Below are 19217 nucleotides of genomic sequence, written 5' to 3' on the forward strand. Positions count from 1 at the left end.
CCAACACAAAGGGAAAAATAAATTTGTATTTAAGCCCATATCAATGTCAGTTTATGAATTATTTACATTTTTTTTTACAAAACATATAATTTAGTTGACTCTTTTGTATAAAGAAAAGAGTAAGAATTACTTGACATATCTATAACTATAAGCATGTGTTTACTTTACAAGTATGTGCTCAGTTATACATAAATTTTAAAGATTCTTTCCTTTGCTACAAATTATGAGAATCTGTTTCTATTTTTCAAATTTTCCATACAACAAATAATTATGAAGCTCTTCAAGTTTATCAGTATCACTAGAACATAAACCTATTTTTTCTAGCAGCTGATGATATTCTGGTTCCTTCTTGAGGATATCAGCCAGGGTCTTGGTGGAGGTGTGGCTCAAGGTGATATCATAATACAGATATATACGGTTGTTGAAGGAGGCATACACCAGACTGGGCACCTGGTGAGAAGGAACATCTTTCAGCAAAATGTAACTTATTCCTGTTTTGATCTCTGACAGTTAAGTTTTCCTTGTTTGATTAATGGCAAAGGAAAACTGATACAAACAAGGGGCTACGAATCTCATTACTATTTTTCTGTACTATTTAAATTTCAAGGATTGGACCAATATTATGCTAAACTAATCTTTATTTCCTTAATTTGTATATGGATGATTCCATTTATTTATTTATTTATTTATTCATTTTTCATGTAGGAGGGACACTGGCCAAAGGCAACAAAAATCCAATTGAGAGAAAAAAAAAAAAAAAAAAAAAAAAAAACCCACTGAGATGCCAGTCCCAGAAAAGGGTCCAAAGCAGTAGTAAAAAATTGAAGGATGTCTTGAAACCTCCCTCTTGATGGAATTCAAGTCACAGGAAGGTGGAAATACAGAAGCAGGCAGGGAGTTCCAGAGTTTACCAGAGAAAGGGATGAATGATTGAGAATACTGGTTAACTCTTGCATTAGAGAGGTGAACAGAATAGGAGTGACAGAAAGAAGAAAGTCTTGTGCAGCGAGGCCGCAGGAAGAGGGAACGCATGCAGGTAGCAAGATCAGAATAGTAGTTAGCATGAAAATAGCAGTAGAAGACAGCTAGAAATGCAACATTAAGGCAATGAGAGAGAGGCTGAAGACAGTCAGTTAGAGGAGAGGATTTGATGAGACAAAAAGCTTTTGATTCCACTCTGTCTAGAAGAGTGGTATGAGTGGAACCCCCCCAGACATGTGAAGCATACTCCATACATGTACGGATAAAGCCCTTGTACAGAGTCAGCAGCTGGGGAAGGGGGGGGTGAGAAAAACTGGCGGAGATGTCTCAGAACGCCTAACTTCATAGAAGCTGTTTTAGCTAGAGATGAGATGTGAAGTTTCCAGTTCAGATTATAAGTAAAGGGCAGACCGAGGATATTCAGTGTAGAAGAGTGGGACAGTTGAGTGTTATTGAAGAAGAGAAAATAGTTGTCTGGAAGGTTGTATCGAGTTGATAGATGTAGGAATTGAGTTTTTGAGGCACTGAACAATACCAAGTTTGCTCTGCCCCAATCAGAAATTTTAGAAAGATTAGAAGTCAGGCATTCTGTGGCTTCCCTGCATGAAATGTTTACTTCCTGAAGGGTTGGACGTCTATGAAAAGACGTGGAAAAGTGCAGGGTGGCATCATCAGCATAGGAGTGGATAGGACAAGAAGTTTGGTTTAGGTCATTGATGAATAATAAGAGAGTGGGTGACAGGACAGAACCCTGAGGAACACCAATGTTAATAGATTTAGGAGAACAGTGACTGTCTACCACAGCAGCAATAGAACAGTCAGAAAGGAAACATGAGATGAAGTTATTGGTGACTAACCATATAATATCTAATTAAGCAAGCCATGGTAATTCTTAGGCACACAATTTTCATTGTCAGAGATATCTGACTAGGCACTTCAATTGCAATTATATTCAATAGACACCTACCTGCCGACCTCTAAGGCCATACCGGCCAGCAGTAAAGGCGCTGACAGGCTCGTGGAACGTGAAGCGTACACACTGTGTGCTTTCACACACGATGTACGTGTTGCCATCCCAGGCACAGGCCACAACTTCATCCCGTCCATCTCCTGTCACATCCAGCCCATACACAGCAAAGAGTTGATGGTCAACTTGCAAGTTCCACTGAATTTTTCCATCATGCACTAGCATTAAGGTACCATCCAGAGTGGCCAGAGCATAGCCAACAGCTCCCTCTGAGTTGTTTTCATTTCCATCACTGCCTGTTCTCCTGCAGACTGGCTTTGTACTATTCACTGTTCCTTCAGCAAGATCATTTCTTTCAGTTTCAATACCTGATAAACTTGGACAAGACAATGCATATGATGCTGCCACACATTCATTATCAGAATGGGTTGAGCCTGTTTTGATGATTTCATTGGCATCTCCTTCACTACCACATGAACTGGGCCTTATTTTGCCTAACTTAATGTTTCCACAGATTTCTGTATGAATGTTTGGATTTCGCAGCCTTGCTGATGCCAGAGGCTCATAATCTAGAGACATTTTAGTCAGAAGTTCAGAAGATGTTTCATCAAAAGGATCCAGTTCATTGTCTTGACCAGCTGGCTGAACCTTTAGTGTGAAGTATGTCCCTCCAGGCTGGGCCACCAGAAGGGAGGGGGTGCCATCTTTGCACAGGTTAAAAGTGATGCCTCCAATTTGATCTCCTAATTCCCATTTGTTAAGACCAATTAATTTACCATACGGTTTTCCACCAACCACGTCTCCACAACTGACCCAGCGGTAAGTACGTACAACACGATCTGTTAATGCCACCACCATCTCCGAGAACCCATCCCCATTTACATCACCAATAAGCATCACTTTTACATTGGAAGGGATGCGCTGTGCATGAATGGGCTGTAGTGGTTTCTTCTCAGATGACTCTGTCAAATGGTCTTCCTCAAAGTCATAGATATAGCAGTAACCACAGCCCGTCACTACTACCAATGCATTTGAACCAGAATTAAACACATCCCCTACAGCCACAGCAGAGATCATTCCGAGGTCAGTGCTATAACGGATGGGTCGTGGATTTTCCCCCTTGAAAAGAGCAAGAGCACCATTTTCATTCCCCACCACTAGCTCATTCTGACCATCATTATCCACATCACCAAGACATATAGCATTTTTGTTGATATTTCCTTCAAATTCAAATTCTAAAAAGTTAACAAATGAAGCAACCCTCATACTGGCTTTTCTATGTAAAACTGCACTTCAGTCATCCAAGTCAATCACATCCAAATCTTCACTAATATCTCTTCTGGAAACAAGACCACGCAAGTTAAGTGGCACTCTGTTCTCTGGAAGTTCACTCTCTAATCGCCTCCATCGTGTGGGTGGCCAAACAATCTGAGATGCTTTGGCAGTGATGAGACCCAGTGCCACAGGTCCAAAGAAGTTTGAGTCTAAGGAGTGTCCTGTGTGGTCTCCTTCCACCCAGCAATGTCCCTCAGGAATACGGATATACCGGCTCTTGTATCCAATGGTGCGGATAATGTCCCCCTCAAGGGCAATTATACGTTTGATAATCTTCTGACTTGGGTCTTTTGGTGACACGAGGGACACCATGTCACCACGTTGATAGGAGAATGATCTTGAACTCCATCGGCTGAGAAATACAAAATCACTAGTGCCACTACTGTCAGGGTTTAGGGATGGCTGCATGGAGATGCCATCCACTTTAGCGACGTACCCAAAGCAGTCCACAAACGTGATGCCAATTGGGATGCCAACAGCAATAGCACGCAACATGAGGACCAATACTAATTCACCTTCAACAAGTATCCCATATAAATCTCAAAGGTAGGCACTCTTCTCATTATCTGAAAAGAAAGGATATAAAAATAATACAGAGTAGAACATACAATAAATATTTATTAGTTGTTATGATACAAATACATTTAAGGCATGCTAAACACATAAATCAATATAGCTTACATGTTTTCAACTACATGGAATTACATATAGGAGAAAATGCAGATAAGCAGACAGGTGCCCCTTGATCCCTATTCTTTGCTACTGCATTAGCAGTGAATATTATTTTAATTGGAAAGAGGAGGCAAATAAACCAGAAATACTGGTAACTCTTGTCAGCTAATTCAAAGCTGAGAGTATTATTATGGTGTTAATTCCTGGAAGTATCTAAATAAGAGACTGAATACAGGAAGTGATGAGTTAATATATATATATGCTTAAAAACATGCCCTCCTACAAAAAAAGCATTACACAAAAAGAAAACCTAACACTGCTGGAGACTAGCTGTGTCATGTTAACAGTGCTGAAAGGCTGTGACTTTGATCCTGGTTCATGGCAGCTTCTTAGTGAGAGGAGTAGCACTTTTATAACACCATCAGAGCTGCATGGTCTTCTCTACCTAGTTTTCTTGTCACAATACTTTGATGACTCAATATAGGAAGCAGCAGCTGTTATATCAGCACTCCAGCAGAAAATGGATTGTCAATGAAGCTACAAAAGGAGTGAGGAGAGGAGATATGTGAGTGCCTTTTCATGGCACTTTTCATTAGAAATATACTCAGATTTAGAGCACCAAGGTACCAGCAAAAAACTTCTTGGAAGGTAGAATAAATGGTTTCCAGAGATTTCACTGTCTGCTGTTTTTGCACAAGTGGTTTTGCTATTTGCCAAGAATCCGCTTCACCAGTGAATGGTTTTGCTAGATAAACATTTCACTGTCTATAGGTATTTTAGTACTGTCATCTATAGGTTTCTAATCATCACAAATATGTATCTATAAAAATAAGGCAGCCTCAGTTTCATTCCTCTACTGCTAACCTTAATAGACTGCAAATGGATGCTGCAATATCTGGTACTTCATCATATTAATCATACTTCAAACAAAATGAATGACAAACAAATACAATGCCACTGAAGTCAAGACAGCCTCCGACCATGACCACACACATCACCACACCAGCACCAATCACTGAGTATTAGTATACAAGAATTTTACTATGTACAAATCAGCTCATAAAATTTATATATTCCATGATTAATTATAAGGGAGATGGAAGGAGAAACTAAGCTCTGCCTCCTTACTCATGACTTGAAGTTATTGATTACCATGCTTAATTGGGCAGGTTACATGTATGGGTTGGCAATACTGTGTGCTGAAAACTAACAATGTACTGGGTTGGCAATACTGTGTGCTGAAAACTAACAATGTACTTGTAATTATCATGGAAAAAGTCATCTAAAATGGAGTATTATAATGTCTCATATGGGGCAGAAAATACAGGATACAAAAGAACTCTGGGAGGTTAAGAGTAAGGTGACCCAGATCACCGTATTATTATTTTATAAGCAGTGCTTAACTTGTCTAAGTTAATGGTTTGTACTGCTAAATGCTTTGTTTTAATAAGACAATTTTCAAAAGCCAGAGATCTGTCAAGTTCTCATAATGTTTTCCGGTATATGTTACTTTCCTTATCCGTGGAACAGCGGCAATTCTTATCTCTCTCATGAGATAAAGCCCTTTATTCTGAGTATTTTTAACCCCATACACATGCCTTGGAAATTTATCATAACAATGCTATCAATTTTTTAAATTTGATCCATCCTGTCCTGAAGTGACACCACAGTCTGTCAGGGGCAACTGCCCAGAACAACACACCACCCTGCTTCACATTAAATCGTCAATTGTCAATTGGGTGAGGCTGAATGTGTTTGTATGTGCATGTGGCGCTGGGGTGAGTGACCTCAGTGTGCTGGCATAGAATAATTAACGCTGATTCGTACCTTTGAATGAAGACAATGATGCAGGCCAATGAAAAAATATTTATTTCAGCCTATCAGGGAGCTTTGTTTCGTCAAAGAAAAGAGACATGGGTCGAATTTGAATCAATCTATCTAAGACATCCATATGTGGTGGCTGTGCAGAAAATTACTTCTTGGTTGTTTCCCATTTCTATGAGAAAAACTAATGAGTGCTGCCAGATTGGCCAGGTGAGGTGTTTTATGAATTAATTCTGTTTGGTTTGGTTAGGTTAGGGAAACTGTCCCTAGCGAGAGATGAAAATGACTGGTTCTGAGCAACGGCCCATGTGTTACCTGTGATGATGAATAAGGCAGATTTTGGTCTGTTTTTCATTAATTTATTACTCGCTATTTTAGCAGATCGTTACTTTACGAGGGGGGAGGGGGGTAACTGATATTATAATGAGTGTTACCTGTGAGAATGAAAATATTTTTTTCTGGTCGACTTTGGCATGTTTTGTATTACTCTGTTAGTCGTTTTCATTGAAAATCAGTAGTTCCTAGTGGAGGGGGAAAGGTTTGAAGTAAAGAAAAAAACGACAGATTTCTAGAGAAAAAGGTTAGCAGATTAATTTAAAACACAGAAATCTGCTAGAAAAAAAAATTCATCTCCCAACTTGAAACGAGCTAGAGAGTAAACATTTCCCGCTTTTTTTTTATCTACTGATAGGAAGAATCCTTGCTAAACTATCACTGGAAAAAAAAAATGAAATAACTAAATTCAAATATGTTAAGGGAACCCGTGCCCTCATAAGCGGCTGGCAACATCACCACACTGCAGCATGTTTGTGATGGTTGAGATATGGTGGCGGTACGTGTGATAAGATTCTTACCTTTAAACCTTCGTCTTGCTGTTTCCAAAACTTTTCTGATGTCGTCCCTCGTGGAGCACAGGGCAGCAGCCAGGGTGTCCTCGTTCTTCCCTCTCTCACTCATGGTAACGTGCAGATAGCACACACTGACACCACCATGGGCTGCAACTTCCCTGGATTGCGCCACTTGCTGAACTAAAGGGGTGGCAGATGATGAACAGATGTGAGAATGTCCACAGCCCACAGTCTCCCGAGATATACACCTCAGCTATCAGTTACCTCCCCTTCAGCTGGCCGGTCACTATTATCATCATCATCAGCCCATAGTAAAGGCAAGTAGAGGTATTGGTCTAAAGTGACAGCTTTACTTTTTACAAAATTTTGAGCAATTATATGATTATGGCAACACTTTTCAAGCCACTGAGGGTCTTATTTTTTGTATGATATTGTTTTTATATTTGTGCCGTTCTTTTTTATTATGTAACATTAATTCTATGGTATTTTTTTTACTTCAGGCTTGATTGATTTGATAGATTTATTACTGTATGTAAAAATAACAATAAAGAACGAAGGTAGAATTTGCCTGTCCACTTCTGGGCACAGAACAAATATAGAACAAATATTTAAAGAGACAAAATTTAAATGTAATCAAAGCTTGTCACTATATTAATCAACTCAACACTGAATTTACATGCGATCTTAAACGTTATTGAAATAGATTACAAAAATACAAAGTAAATAAAAATTGGCCTAAAATATTAAAAAAAAAAAAAAAAGGAGAAAAAATACGAGTCCCTGTTAGAAAACAAGAAACATCATCATCATCAACACCTAGAGAGTGAGGGCCAGTTTGTTTATATTTTTGACACTAAATTTCTTGCACTACAAAGCATCGAAAACAAAATGAAAACAATAGAACCAAGAGTAAAACAGAAAAAAACACGAACAACTTACGAAAGTCTACTTTGACCTTGGGCAAGTAAAGATGCTCAAGTGGCGTTAAAAGACGAGACTCCATGAGCTGAGCCAAAGCCCAAGACCAAGACCACGACAAAATGTAAACAAACAGTGAGTGACGAGGTGGTGCAATTCAACTTTTTACAGGAATTCGGAAGTGAACACAGACACTGACAGTGAATTCCTTCAGCCTTGTTGCCATCGATATGCTGACCCTCATGTGATACTTCAGCCTCCGTCAGAAAATATATCTTTGATGGAGCAACTGTATTAACCAGAGTTGGTGGTGTCATCTAATTAGCATGGATTGGCAGAAAGGAGGTGAGGTTTTTATTTTGTTGATAGGTGGGCTGTGTTTATACTTTTGGCATTGCAGAATAGTCTATAGCAAAATTATTTTATTTTTGTTGGTGTAGGTAAATTCTTTTTTGCTTCTTCAGAAAATATTTTCTCATCCAATTTTCAGTAAAAACAACTTGAATCATCTAGCAACAAAAGAGGCAGAATGGATGGTGACCAGCGGGCCGCACATCTTAAGTATCTGGTGGAAGAGTTGACAACATCAGGGAAAGATAATCTTGATGAAGAAAAATTCAAGAAAATTAAGAAAATATGTAAGCAGTCTGATATATATGTTGTAGAACTATACAGACTTGTCATCAAGCAACTGAAGAAAAAGCATGCTGAAATACGATACAGTGCATTTCAGATTTGTGATGAGATTTTTCGTAGGTCTCACTGTTTTCGAGAGTTGCTCCTGAAAGACTTCATGCAGTTTGTAGATCTTGCTTTAGGTTTAGATCCTAAGAAACCCTTACCAAAGCCTGATGCAGCAGCTAGAAAACTCAAGCAGAAGTGTGTTGAAGTCATTCAGCATTGGTATGACCATTTTAGTGATGGGTATTTAACACTAAAGCAGGCATATAGCTATTTAAGAGATTGTAAAAAAGTTGATTTTGCTGAACTTACAGCCAGAACTGAAGCAGAACAACAGAGAGCAGAGCAGGAGAGACAAAAGGCAGAAGAAATAAAGAATAAGAAGATTGAAAAGATTAAAAGGGAGCTTGAGGGAAGTTCCAAAGAAATAAATGATTGCATAACTCAGTTTCACAACTGTTTCAAATTATTGATTCCAGATGTTCATGATTTTTTCATTCCTCTCAGTAGTGAAGAAGTTGGCAGTCAGGGGGAAGGTCTTGTATCTCATGGTGAAAAGGGTATTCAAGAAGAGGCATCAAATGATGATGATGAGGAACTGGAAGAAAATGCTGAATATGGTTCAGAATTTATGCGTGGTCATGGGATCATGAAAGGGACAAATGTTAAAATCAATCTGGAAGATGTTAGAAAGGTGCAGAGGACTGAAGACAATGAAGTTGTGATAGAGAACTTAAAAGAGTACATTAGTATCTTAAATACTAAACTATTACCTAGTGTCAGAAGATGGGAAGAAATTATTCAGCCTTACAGTGCAGGTAATGAAAGTTTAATTAAGACTATTATTGATCACAAGATATCCATACAAAACTGTGTGAAAAGATTTGAGTCGCTGAATATTGTTCATAAAGAAAACCAAAATATAACCAAAGATATAAATTCTGATAGTGATGATGATGATGATGACTTCATAGAGGTACCTTGGGATGACCCAAGAGTGGTGAGGGCAGCTGCCTCAGAGGCTGCTTTGCTTGGTGTCACCAAACATTCATCCAACCATTCAGCCTCATCGCAGCCTGATGACCCTGATAATCAGCCATCATCTTCTGGTTTGTGTCACACATCCTCTCAGGTGCAGTCTGCAGGTCCTAGTAGCAGTAAAACATCAGAAAGTTATAGATTTCCTGATGAATATCTTAATAAAGAAACATCAGCACCAAAGCGCCATCAGAACCCTCTTGCAGGACTAAGCCAAGTGTGGACAGCCACAGCAGATCTACATGAACAGGAGGAAGTTCAAAGTACAGGAGGCATTTTAGGGATAGCAACTCAGAGAGTAAATTATGAGCGGTCTTGGGAGCCAGTAAAATGGGCTTGCCGAGCACCTCTCAAAACTGGGCAGTTGTGTCCCCGCAAAGATAGGGAAAAGTGTCCATTTCATGGCCCCATTGTTCCTCGTGATGAAACAGGGAAACCTTTGCGACCAGAGGATGCAGCCCGGGAACAAGCAGCAAGAGAACAATATGAGAGAGACCATCCAGCCTGGCAGGATCCACAACTTTTAGCAGAACTGAAGGCAGCAACTGGTGTAGATTTGAAGGTAGACAAGGGAAGACGTAAAAGAAAACATAAATATGAAAATTTGACTGACCTTAAAAAGACGACACCTAAAGAAAGGCTAGCTAAAAAGATACTCAGTAAGAAGGCTGTTAGGCGCCTTAATGTTGCCTTAGATAAGGAACACAGGTCTGCTCCCAATACCTCAAGTGATTTTAGATTTTCCTAAAAGATAAAATCACAATTTGTAATACATGGAGTGAAACCACAGTAAAGAAGAATGTGGGGAGGCTCATAATGGCTGTTGATGTGCAATTTTTTTTGTAGCTAATGAGAATAATAGTACAACTTACATGAAACCATTGTCTAAATTAATTGCAAACTTTTGATTATCTCTTGCAATGAAAATAAATACTACTGTTATCTGTATAAGATTTGTGGTCAGCTGTACATGTTTTTTGGAGATAATGATGTTAAGTATTGGATTGTGGTAGGAGGCAACTGAGACAGATTACATGTCTTGATAAGTTAGAGAGATCAGAACCTTCTGTGTTTTCACATTTCAAGGTTCTATTGTACTTTCAGTTTATGGCTTTAATTTTTCCTGAATTTTGGTTTTACTGAAAATCAAAAGTATTTTTTTTTTTTTATGTTATTGTATTTAGTGATTTTAGTGAATATTTTCATGAAATGGCTTGGGATGTACTGTATAGTACCTACATCATGGACCTTTAAGAGAAAATTAGTCTCTAATCAATAGACTGGATAAATTTTGCATGCATGAAACTCTATGAATAATTTAATGTAACTTTGTGGTTGATAAAACAAATGGAACAAGGGAAGCACAATTTGTTGAGAAAACATGGAATCATTTGGTGTTGTAAAGCTACTGTAGTGAAATTTTGAACAAGTGTAATAGTGGAGGCTTGATGCTCAGGAAGTTTATGTGTAGGTAGGTGTGGGAGGCAAATATTTACAAAATGGTGATTAGTGACTTAATCTCAGGAGGTACCAGGCACAAATACTGCTGCATTTAACCACCTGAATTCACTCATTGAATGTATGCTGACCCTGTGTGTTGTGACATTACCTAACATAGTAGTAACTATTGTACAAAGGTCTTTACAAGATAATATATTTGGGTTAACACTGTTATCCATTATTATAAATCATGGGCATTTTTACACCTCTATTTGGTAATTCATATAATAAAGTTACAAAATATATGTGTAGTTTTTATAAGTTCTCTCTCTCTCTCTCTCTCTCTCTCTCTCTCTCTCTCTCTCTCTCTCTCTCTCTCTCTCTCTCTCTCTCTCTCTCTCTGGCGGTTATATATATGTATATATATATATATATATATATATATATATATATATATATATATATATATATATATATATATATATATATATATATATATATATATACATACTATCTTACTCTTATTAAATATCAGAGTAAACTGTTTGGCCACCTAACAGGATATACCAGTCGTGCACAGATAGCCCCCAACATTCACATCCCGTTATGTACGTACAAATAAACAAACGCTGCATATTGCGTCGTTGCTCCATTGTGTTCATATTTAGGAATTAACATTACTGTATGGAGCCCCTTGTCATGAGGTGCACGGCGGAGCGGGGAGTGACCTTGGCCAGGACGTATCCACTGACTGCTTTCTCCCCACTGGTCCCGTTCCTCCGTCTGCTGGAAGTGCGTTTTTTGCTTGTGCTTTCGAAATGATTCAGAATGCATACGATTTCTTCCATTCAAGTGTTGCTCTCTCTCTCTCTCTCTCTCTCTCTCTCTCTCTCTCTCTCTCTCTCTCTCTCTCTCTCTCTCTCTCTCTCTCTCTCTCTCTATATATATATATATATATATATATATATATATATATATATATGTCGGTATTTAAAGAAAAATTAGTTAATCGTTATATATATATATATATATATATATATATATATATATATATATATATATATATATATATATATATATATATATATATATATATATATATATATATATATATATATATATATATATATATATATATATATATATATATATATATAAAACGGTTAACTGATTTTTCGTTAAATTTCCGACATCAGAAATCGTTATGCAAAAAAATATTGATACAATTACAAGTTCTGATTAGCTCCTTGAATTTGCGACTGTTCCCAACACGGCAGTCAGAATGACGGCGAGAAAATCGCGCGACGTAACGGTGTGGTTCCGCTTTTCTCACGCCCCCGCCATGACCATTGAAGGAGGAGCCTCTGTTGGCAAGGGGTGAGGGGCTGAGCGCCAAGCCACTGCCAAGAAAATAGTCTTGTTTTGTCGTGGACTGAGATCACATCGACACGTCTCCTCACGCTGTGCCTCAAACCCTGTCACTGAAACCCGCATCAACCAGCACCCAAGCAGCTCAGCGTGAGACGCAACCAAATCAACGAGCTAGTGTTTGGTAGTAAATTCATCAAACACGACGCACGTGGCAACTCTTCTATGTGGGGCAGAACAGAAATCTGGCACCACCAGGCAGCAGTGTGAATCCCTGGGTGTGGGGATGAGGTGGGGCGCTCAGCCACATTTCCCGAGAGAAACTTTTAGACCTTTTTTACTTGTGGTTCGTGAAATTATCATCATGGCGTCTCTTGTCTATTTTTATAATGCCAATATCACATCAAAACTATATAAATATATGAAATCCGTAATTTAAGTATTTTCACTATTTCTCTAAAACGAAACTGTAAGTGCATTAAAAGTAGCGGTAAACAATGATGCGCGCGAGGATGTGTGGGGGTAGCAAGGGGTGGGTGACGCTGGTCTGCACCTTATCGCTCTGGGTGAGTGGTGCGGCGGTTGCGGCAGGTGAGTGCATGTGAAAATTTTTCTTGTCTGGAAAATCGACGAAAAATAATTGCCAGTATACAATTGTTGGGACATTTCATATTATAAGAGTCAGTAATTATGTTTATGTGTTGTCAGAGGACTGTGTGCAGGGTGTGGGATGCTCCCAGTGTCCCGCTGGCCACTACACACGGGCCTCAAATGGTTCCCTGCTGTGCTGTCCCTCGTGTGCTGCAGCGGTGCTCTACCATGGAGACTTCCCCAGCAGCTGGTGTGCTTGCTATGCCGGTCAGTGGCGCTGGTGATGCACTTTTGTATACGTAGTAGTAGTACTTTTTTTCCTAACGAAGGATAGAGAGTAACTTGTGCCACAGTGTTCGCAAGTGCAATGTTTCGGATTATTGCAGTATATTCTTAACAATTAATTACTTTGTTGATACCATTTAGATTGTCACAGCATCCATCAGTTGAGTTTGACACTTGTAGCATCACATTAACACCAGGCAGATTGTTTTGCTAATCATGTGAGTGCATCCCTATTCATTGTGATTTATTTAGATGTGCATTTATTCACATATTCTTTTAAGGACGTTAGGGGCTCGAACCTTCGTATATTCTGTAGTGGTTCTCCAGTCAAATGATGATGCACTTAGTAGTACACCCACACTCCCTGTTTTTTTTTTTTTTTTTTTTTTTTTTTTTTTTCCTTTTTTTTTTACCCTGCCTGTTTTCTGCATCGATATGAAATGTTTTTGTTCTTCGCAAGTTACCAAGATTTATAACACAGAGCAAACTGCTTTAACACTTACTTCATTTCGCAGATCACATCTTAACTCCCAAACACATATATTTTTCTGGTAATGTTAATCTTATCCGGCACAACTTTTGAATTCTCTCACCCGTAATTTCTTTTTATTCAGGAGTTCGTGTACACATATGACTGGTCTACTTTCGTGACAGTTCTTTTAATCTTCCTAGACACGGAGAACCAGGGCTCACCGGGTCCCCGCATGATTCAGTTCCCAGGACCTGCCAGGCTCTTAAGTGGGGGAAGTGCAAGCCTCGGAAGCAGTCCCTCATTTCAGGATGCCTTCTTCATTATCAACCACGGACCCGGCGGACTAGGTGAGGAGATACACACACACACACACACACACACACACACACACACACACACACACACACACACACATTTAATTAAGGTTTTCTGTAATAAATAATGGAGGCTTTTCCTATTAAAAGATAAGTGAGGACAATAAGAAGATTAATTGTAATACTTCAGGAGTCTACTCTGAACACACTTATCCTCATAGTATGCAACCATCAATCCACTCCATAATTATAGTATCTTTCCAGGACACTCAGGCAACGGGCGTGGTGGCGTGTCACCGGCCGTGCAGCAAGCCCTCACCCTGCTGGCAGACACCCTTGAGAACCTGCACGCCCGCGTCATAAGGCTGGAGGAGATCGTCGCACGCACTCAAGGTGGGACTGCGAGATGGACTTATCCTGCTTTTTAGTCGTGAGCCGAGATATCTAGGCTATGTACTGCCACGTGTAGGCCAGACGGTTTTTTTGCAGCTACCCTTATTTCTTGTGTTCTTCTAGTAAGTGAAGTCTTAGATGATAAGTTTAAGCCTCGGTTCCTTAAGCTTTTCATGAGTGAGGATGATGAAAAAACACATCGTGAAGGAAACAGTTTTTTTTTTCTTTATATATATGGATTAACTGACTGATGTTAACTAGTAAAAACTAAATCTATACATGACGATGGTTATACAAATCAATATATCGTCTTCAATCATTCCTCAGACTTGCAGCACTCCGGGAGCCTTAACCGCGTGGGCACTGCCACTCCCCCTACTACCATTCCCGCCACACCGCCCATCGATAAACCCTGTCCCACCAACTACTCCAGGATAGGCGACAACTGTTACTACGTCTCCATGTGGCATGACTATCGCGCCATGTGGCAGGTAATGAATCCTGAACCCGTATTTTGAAACATCCATTATTCTCACAAAGACGGTTTTTAAAGGCCAGCGATGATTAGTCGGGTTGTTATGTTTTTTTCCTATTGATAATGCAAAATCCTTATTAGATTGTCACTATAATCATGATAACACACTTGAAAACCTTTAATAACTTCCGACAGAGCCAGATGAAAGTAGCCGATATTCTAAACTATTATTAGAATCGTGATAACACACACGAAAACCCTTAATAATTTCCGATATAGCGAGTTGAAAGCAGTCGATATCCTTGTTAAAAACTCTTACTGGAATCATGAAAACACACTTGAAAACCCTTAACAATTTTCAGTATAATCAGTTCAAAATAATTCGAGATGACACGCTGAAATGTTTGAGAATACAGGCATATTATAACACTGTAGTGTGTTCTCTTTACGTTTATTAATCCAGTTGGTCTCCTCCAGGATGCTCGGACAGCCTGTGAGGGTCTGAGTGGTAAACTTGCAGAGCCGGCGACTCGTGGGGAATTCCTTGGCCTGACACGGCAACTGAGCTCCATCTCGGCTACCAGTGGTGAGACAGTGGTTAATTCTCTCTCTCTCTCTCTCTCTCTCTCTCTCTCTCTCTCTCTCTCTCTCTCTCTCTCTCTCTCTCTCTCATGGAAATTTGATATTTTCAATAGTTTCAAATTATCTAACTTTCTAAAGTAGGTAAAATCAATGAATCACCGTAAAATCAGATAACTGCAGAGAATTAGGGAATGAGAAAAGAAAAGGAGAGACACAACAGACCGTAAACAAGAGAGATATTCCTGCCGCATGTAAACCTCCTTCTGACAACAGGCTTCAGCTACTGGCTCGGTGGGCTGTACCCCGGAGTGTCCTGGCTGTGGATCTACGCCGGGAAGAATGTTACTCTTACCCCCGCCTACTGGGCTGAGGAGGACCTGACAGGGAAGAAAGTAACACCCGGGGATACCTCGTCTGGCCGCTGTCTCTCCCTGACTTACTCTTTCAAGCCGTCTAAATATTACTACTTGCCAGATGACTGTGGCTTTGAAAAGTACTTTATATGCCAGCTGATCGATAGTAGTCAGCAGAGGATGATTGAATTATGATTTATGATGCTGCCTCTCTTTTGTGTTCAGTCTGAAGTCGAAATCTCCGGATACTAGTACTAGTTTGCAGATGATTATGGCCTGTATTTTTAAATATTTTGTTTCAATGAACTGTTTTCATAGGTCACATTAATGATTAAGCAGAATCTATTGATGACGCAAAATCCATCTTTGTTAAAGTATCACTAGAATCATGCAAGCAATTCGAATAATTTCAGTTCGAGGTAAAGCATTGAACGTGTGATAATACGGATCTTTGGCTTTCACTAACATTTTACATGGCAGTTGACAGATAGTGGCCAGCAAAGAATGACTGAACTGTAGCTAAAAATGCTACTGAAATTAGGTTTTGTTGGGAAATCCAAAGATGTTGAGGACGAAATAGTCAAGAGTAGTTTTTTTGCCTTTAGGTCATAGACTGTGGTATTGATTATATGGGACTTAAGGATCTTTAAAATCAGACCTTAACTGAAAACATAATCTAAATGGTCAAGCTTATGGAAGGAGCCGATGGGAGTCGAGGCCGGGACAGGACTTAAGGTACGCAATTCTTTACCAAACGAGCCATAATGACTGATCGTCCTTGTCCTAGTGGAGTTTGGTTGACATTGTCCGTTCGGTCAGTACAACAGAAACGTACATTCTGACTACAGTATTTTTACTTATGTATGCGTGGCCGCCCGTGTTATATGATTTATCTATTTATTCATATTTCTTAGTGTCTTTTTTAGTGTTTGAACCTTTTGATGCACTGAAAGATTTGTTAGTTCCACACTTTTACTTAATCACCTTACAATAGCCACTCGACAGACGCTCTTAACAATCATAGACCAAGTTACACATCAATGACAGTATATGATTGACATGTAAAAAGAAAAAAATAATAACTACGTAATCTGATACATTCTTCCTCCATGTACCTGAACCCATCGCGTCGTGCTACACAAGGCACGGTGATTGTATACAGGTAATAATGTTATAAATACTAATACCCTTAATTGTCATGTGTTTAGTCACCACCATTACCATTGTTGCAGTATTGTACCTGCTTATAGTGGACAAGTGTTTCATTGTGTGTGTGTGTGTGTGTGTGTGTGTGTGTGTGTGTGTGTGCGTGTTTTCTGTCATGGCCTCAAAATGTCATGCTCATTATTGTACTCTCAGTATTTTTACAGCAGCGCACCGCCAAGATCAACATGACACAATCGCGGTGCAAGGAAGAAAGCAATAAAGATAAATTAATAAATAGAAGTTCTGTATACAGCTTAACATAGAAATAAATGCTCGATAAATCACCCAACATATAAATAGGTAATCGATATAGAAAATTCATGAAAAGGAAGTGGAGTTAATTGCTCACGAAATTTCAGAACTCTGCGTCAACATAGTGCTGAGTGCTGAGGTCAGTGAAGTGCCTCCTGAGTTGTCAAGATGTTAATACAGTTGGTAACCCTTCAACTACTGATGGCATGTTGACATTTTACTTCACATGAGTAATCCTAGATGATTTTACTGATCAAAAATAAAACTACAGACACTAGAAAGTTTTAATTATTCAATGACTTTAAGCTTATATTCTAAATTTATGTTACACTTTTGTTAAGCTTAAGGGAAGTCACAGCAATCAGAGGGTTAATCACATCATCCTGAGATACGCTACAGCACGTCACGCACGATGAAAAAGAAAAAAAAAAGATGAAGCGTATAATGTACAGATGCAGATATACACACAATAGAGAGAGGTGTTTGGTAGGAACCGTGGATGATAAGTGTAATTTAAGTTTGGGCTTCACCATACTGCCTTCTCACATTGTCAATGAACAGTGATGGAAATGCTAACAAAGTGGGAAAAACTAAATAACTTGTGTAATATGTAGTCCGCACCAATAAGAAATTTGAGAAAAGATCGTACGGATGTTGTACATGGGAATAAAGTACAGTACGAATAAACAACATATCAAACAAACTAAAAAGTATATATATATATATATATATATATATATATATATATATATATATATATATATATATATATATATATATATATATATATATATATATATATATATATATATATATATATATATATATATATATATATATATATATATATATATATATATATATATATATATATAAACCGTATTGTCAGATTTTTCTTTATACTATCAAGGAACAAGTTTTTAATGTTTCCAATCAGTAGTTTATTTATAGGCGAGCAATGTATATGAGTTTCATACAATATCCAATACATGTATAACATTATATACATTTTGTAATTACAACATAGACAAGTAAAACAGACTTATAAGTTTCGAAGATACAACACAAGTCTTGAGGTTTCACGCTCCCTGCGAGACATGACTCCGACTAATTTCTGGGAGTTTAATGTTCCTTTTGCCCCTTGCTTTTTTTTTTTTTTTTGTTATTTTCGTCCTTTGTTCAGACTATAGTCGGCATAGCACCTTGCGTTATTTCACTATAAATATTTTCATCATTCGTGTGTACTCTGGATCTTGGCAGAGGCTTCGGTGAGAGTGTGGAGCGGGAGTTGACCAGCTCTGAACTGGTCCCAGAGACTCGGATGACCGCCTTGTGGCCGCCGTGTGTAGCGGATATGCGACTTCCTCCATCGATGCCGCTGAAATGACTGCCAGTGTCCTCTGTTTGTCTTTCCGCCTCACTCATCTGGTATCTCCTGCGGTCTCTCTTGTTTATCCTTGATTTCTTCTCCCTAACTTTGCAGTCTGACGGCCTGCGAGGAACCACCACATACCCGTAGTAGTTGAGCATCCCAGGAAAGTATGAACCGCACGGAAACTGGAGATGGTCGTTGTTGAAAATACTCAGCAGTTCTGTGTTGACTTGACGCTTTCTTTGACGGACTGTAGGAGGGACGGGGACAGGGAAGTCATGGAGAGGCGAGGCGCTGTGGTTTGACAGGTTTGACATGGCGTCCTCGGGGAGCACAGGTCGCGTAGAGCTGGGACAGACAGGTGACAGATAATGCTGTTGTGGAGGTGGCGGCGGCGGCTGAGTGACCACAGCAACAGGAGAGGGTTGAGATACGTTCTTGGTGCGGCTGCGCAGAAGAGTCACGGAGACGAACACCATGGAAAAGACGCAGAAGGCGGCCGACACTCCCAACGTGATGAAGAGGTACAGGCGACACTCACGCTCCTCGAGGGACTCCTGCTGCACCTCGTCGTCTGTCGATTCAGAGCGATTGTTGGGTATGAATACTGAGAATTCTTGTTTGCGTGTTAGGAGGTCTGCTACGAAAACGATTGAAAGTAAAGGACCATATGTTAATTCTAGGATTGGTTGGTGTAAGTTATGTTGTATTTTATGTACTGTAGGTTATATTAGATAAACTAACCTAATTAAACCTATCCCCGAAATAGCTGGGGTGGCTGATTTTCATGTAATCGGAAGTAATAATGTGTTTCCTGTGAAGATAGACCAACAGAGGAGCAAATAAAAAA

At 39.2% G+C, this 19217-nt stretch overlaps 4 protein-coding genes across 6 annotated transcripts in view; 2 read left to right on the forward strand and 2 right to left on the reverse strand.

Annotated features, from left to right (window-relative positions):
* Nucleotides 1-28: 28 nt before the first annotated feature.
* LOC135107906 (KICSTOR complex protein ITFG2-like) lies at nt 29-6940 on the reverse strand. Its single transcript, XM_064018283.1, has 3 exons — nt 6634-6940; nt 1949-3849; nt 29-450 (listed from the first exon to the last, which is right to left on the reverse strand). The coding sequence occupies exons 2-3, from the start codon at nt 3212-3214 to the stop codon at nt 238-240; spliced, it is 1479 nt and encodes a 492-aa protein (XP_063874353.1). The 5' UTR covers nt 3215-3849; nt 6634-6940; the 3' UTR covers nt 29-237.
* Nucleotides 6941-7427: 487 nt separating this feature from the next.
* On the forward strand, nt 7428-11009 carry LOC135107905 (UV-stimulated scaffold protein A-like). Its single transcript, XM_064018282.1, has 2 exons — nt 7428-7890; nt 8036-11009. Exon 2 carries the CDS (start codon nt 8075-8077, stop codon nt 10010-10012), a length of 1938 nt encoding a protein of 645 aa, XP_063874352.1. The 5' UTR covers nt 7428-7890; nt 8036-8074; the 3' UTR covers nt 10013-11009.
* A 1113-nt stretch (nt 11010-12122) lies between these two features.
* On the forward strand, nt 12123-16727 carry LOC135107909 (uncharacterized). Its single transcript, XM_064018285.1, has 7 exons — nt 12123-12663; nt 12781-12930; nt 13621-13767; nt 13999-14127; nt 14455-14618; nt 15080-15188; nt 15458-16727. The coding sequence occupies exons 1-7, from the start codon at nt 12570-12572 to the stop codon at nt 15730-15732; spliced, it is 1068 nt and encodes a 355-aa protein (XP_063874355.1). The 5' UTR covers nt 12123-12569; the 3' UTR covers nt 15733-16727.
* Nucleotides 16728-18003: 1276 nt separating this feature from the next.
* The window catches only part of LOC135107910 (uncharacterized), a 70004-nt gene continuing 68790 nt past the window's right edge, over nt 18004-19217 (reverse strand). For all 3 annotated transcript variants that reach the window (XM_064018289.1, XM_064018286.1, XM_064018287.1), the window contains exon 11: nt 18004-18941. In XM_064018289.1, the coding sequence (XP_063874359.1) occupies nt 18175-18941 (767 nt within the window). In that variant the 3' untranslated portion in view covers nt 18004-18174. The remainder of the gene's footprint in view (nt 18942-19217) is intronic.

The sequence above is a fragment of the Scylla paramamosain genome, chromosome 16, assembly GCF_035594125.1.
Source record: "Scylla paramamosain isolate STU-SP2022 chromosome 16, ASM3559412v1, whole genome shotgun sequence".
NCBI lineage: Eukaryota > Metazoa > Arthropoda > Malacostraca > Decapoda > Portunidae > Scylla > Scylla paramamosain.

Bases quoted from the DNA above. Each gene is read 5' to 3' on its own strand.
- LOC135107905 (XM_064018282.1), top strand. From the start codon at position 8,075: ATGGATGGTGACCAGCGGGCCGCACATCTTAAGTATCTGGTGGAAGAG.
- LOC135107906 (XM_064018283.1), bottom strand. From the start codon at position 3,214: ATGAGGGTTGCTTCATTTGTTAACTTTTTAGAATTTGAATTTGAAGGA. The intron at 451-1,948 runs GTAGGTGTCTAT...CCTTCTCACCAG, and splicing joins ATGGCCTTAGAGGTCGGCAG to GTGCCCAGTCTGGTGTATGC.
- LOC135107909 (XM_064018285.1), top strand. From the start codon at position 12,570: ATGATGCGCGCGAGGATGTGTGGGGGTAGCAAGGGGTGGGTGACGCTG. The intron at 12,664-12,780 runs GTGAGTGCATGT...ATGTGTTGTCAG, and splicing joins TGGTGCGGCGGTTGCGGCAG to AGGACTGTGTGCAGGGTGTG. The intron at 13,768-13,998 runs GTGAGGAGATAC...GTATCTTTCCAG, and splicing joins CCACGGACCCGGCGGACTAG to GACACTCAGGCAACGGGCGT.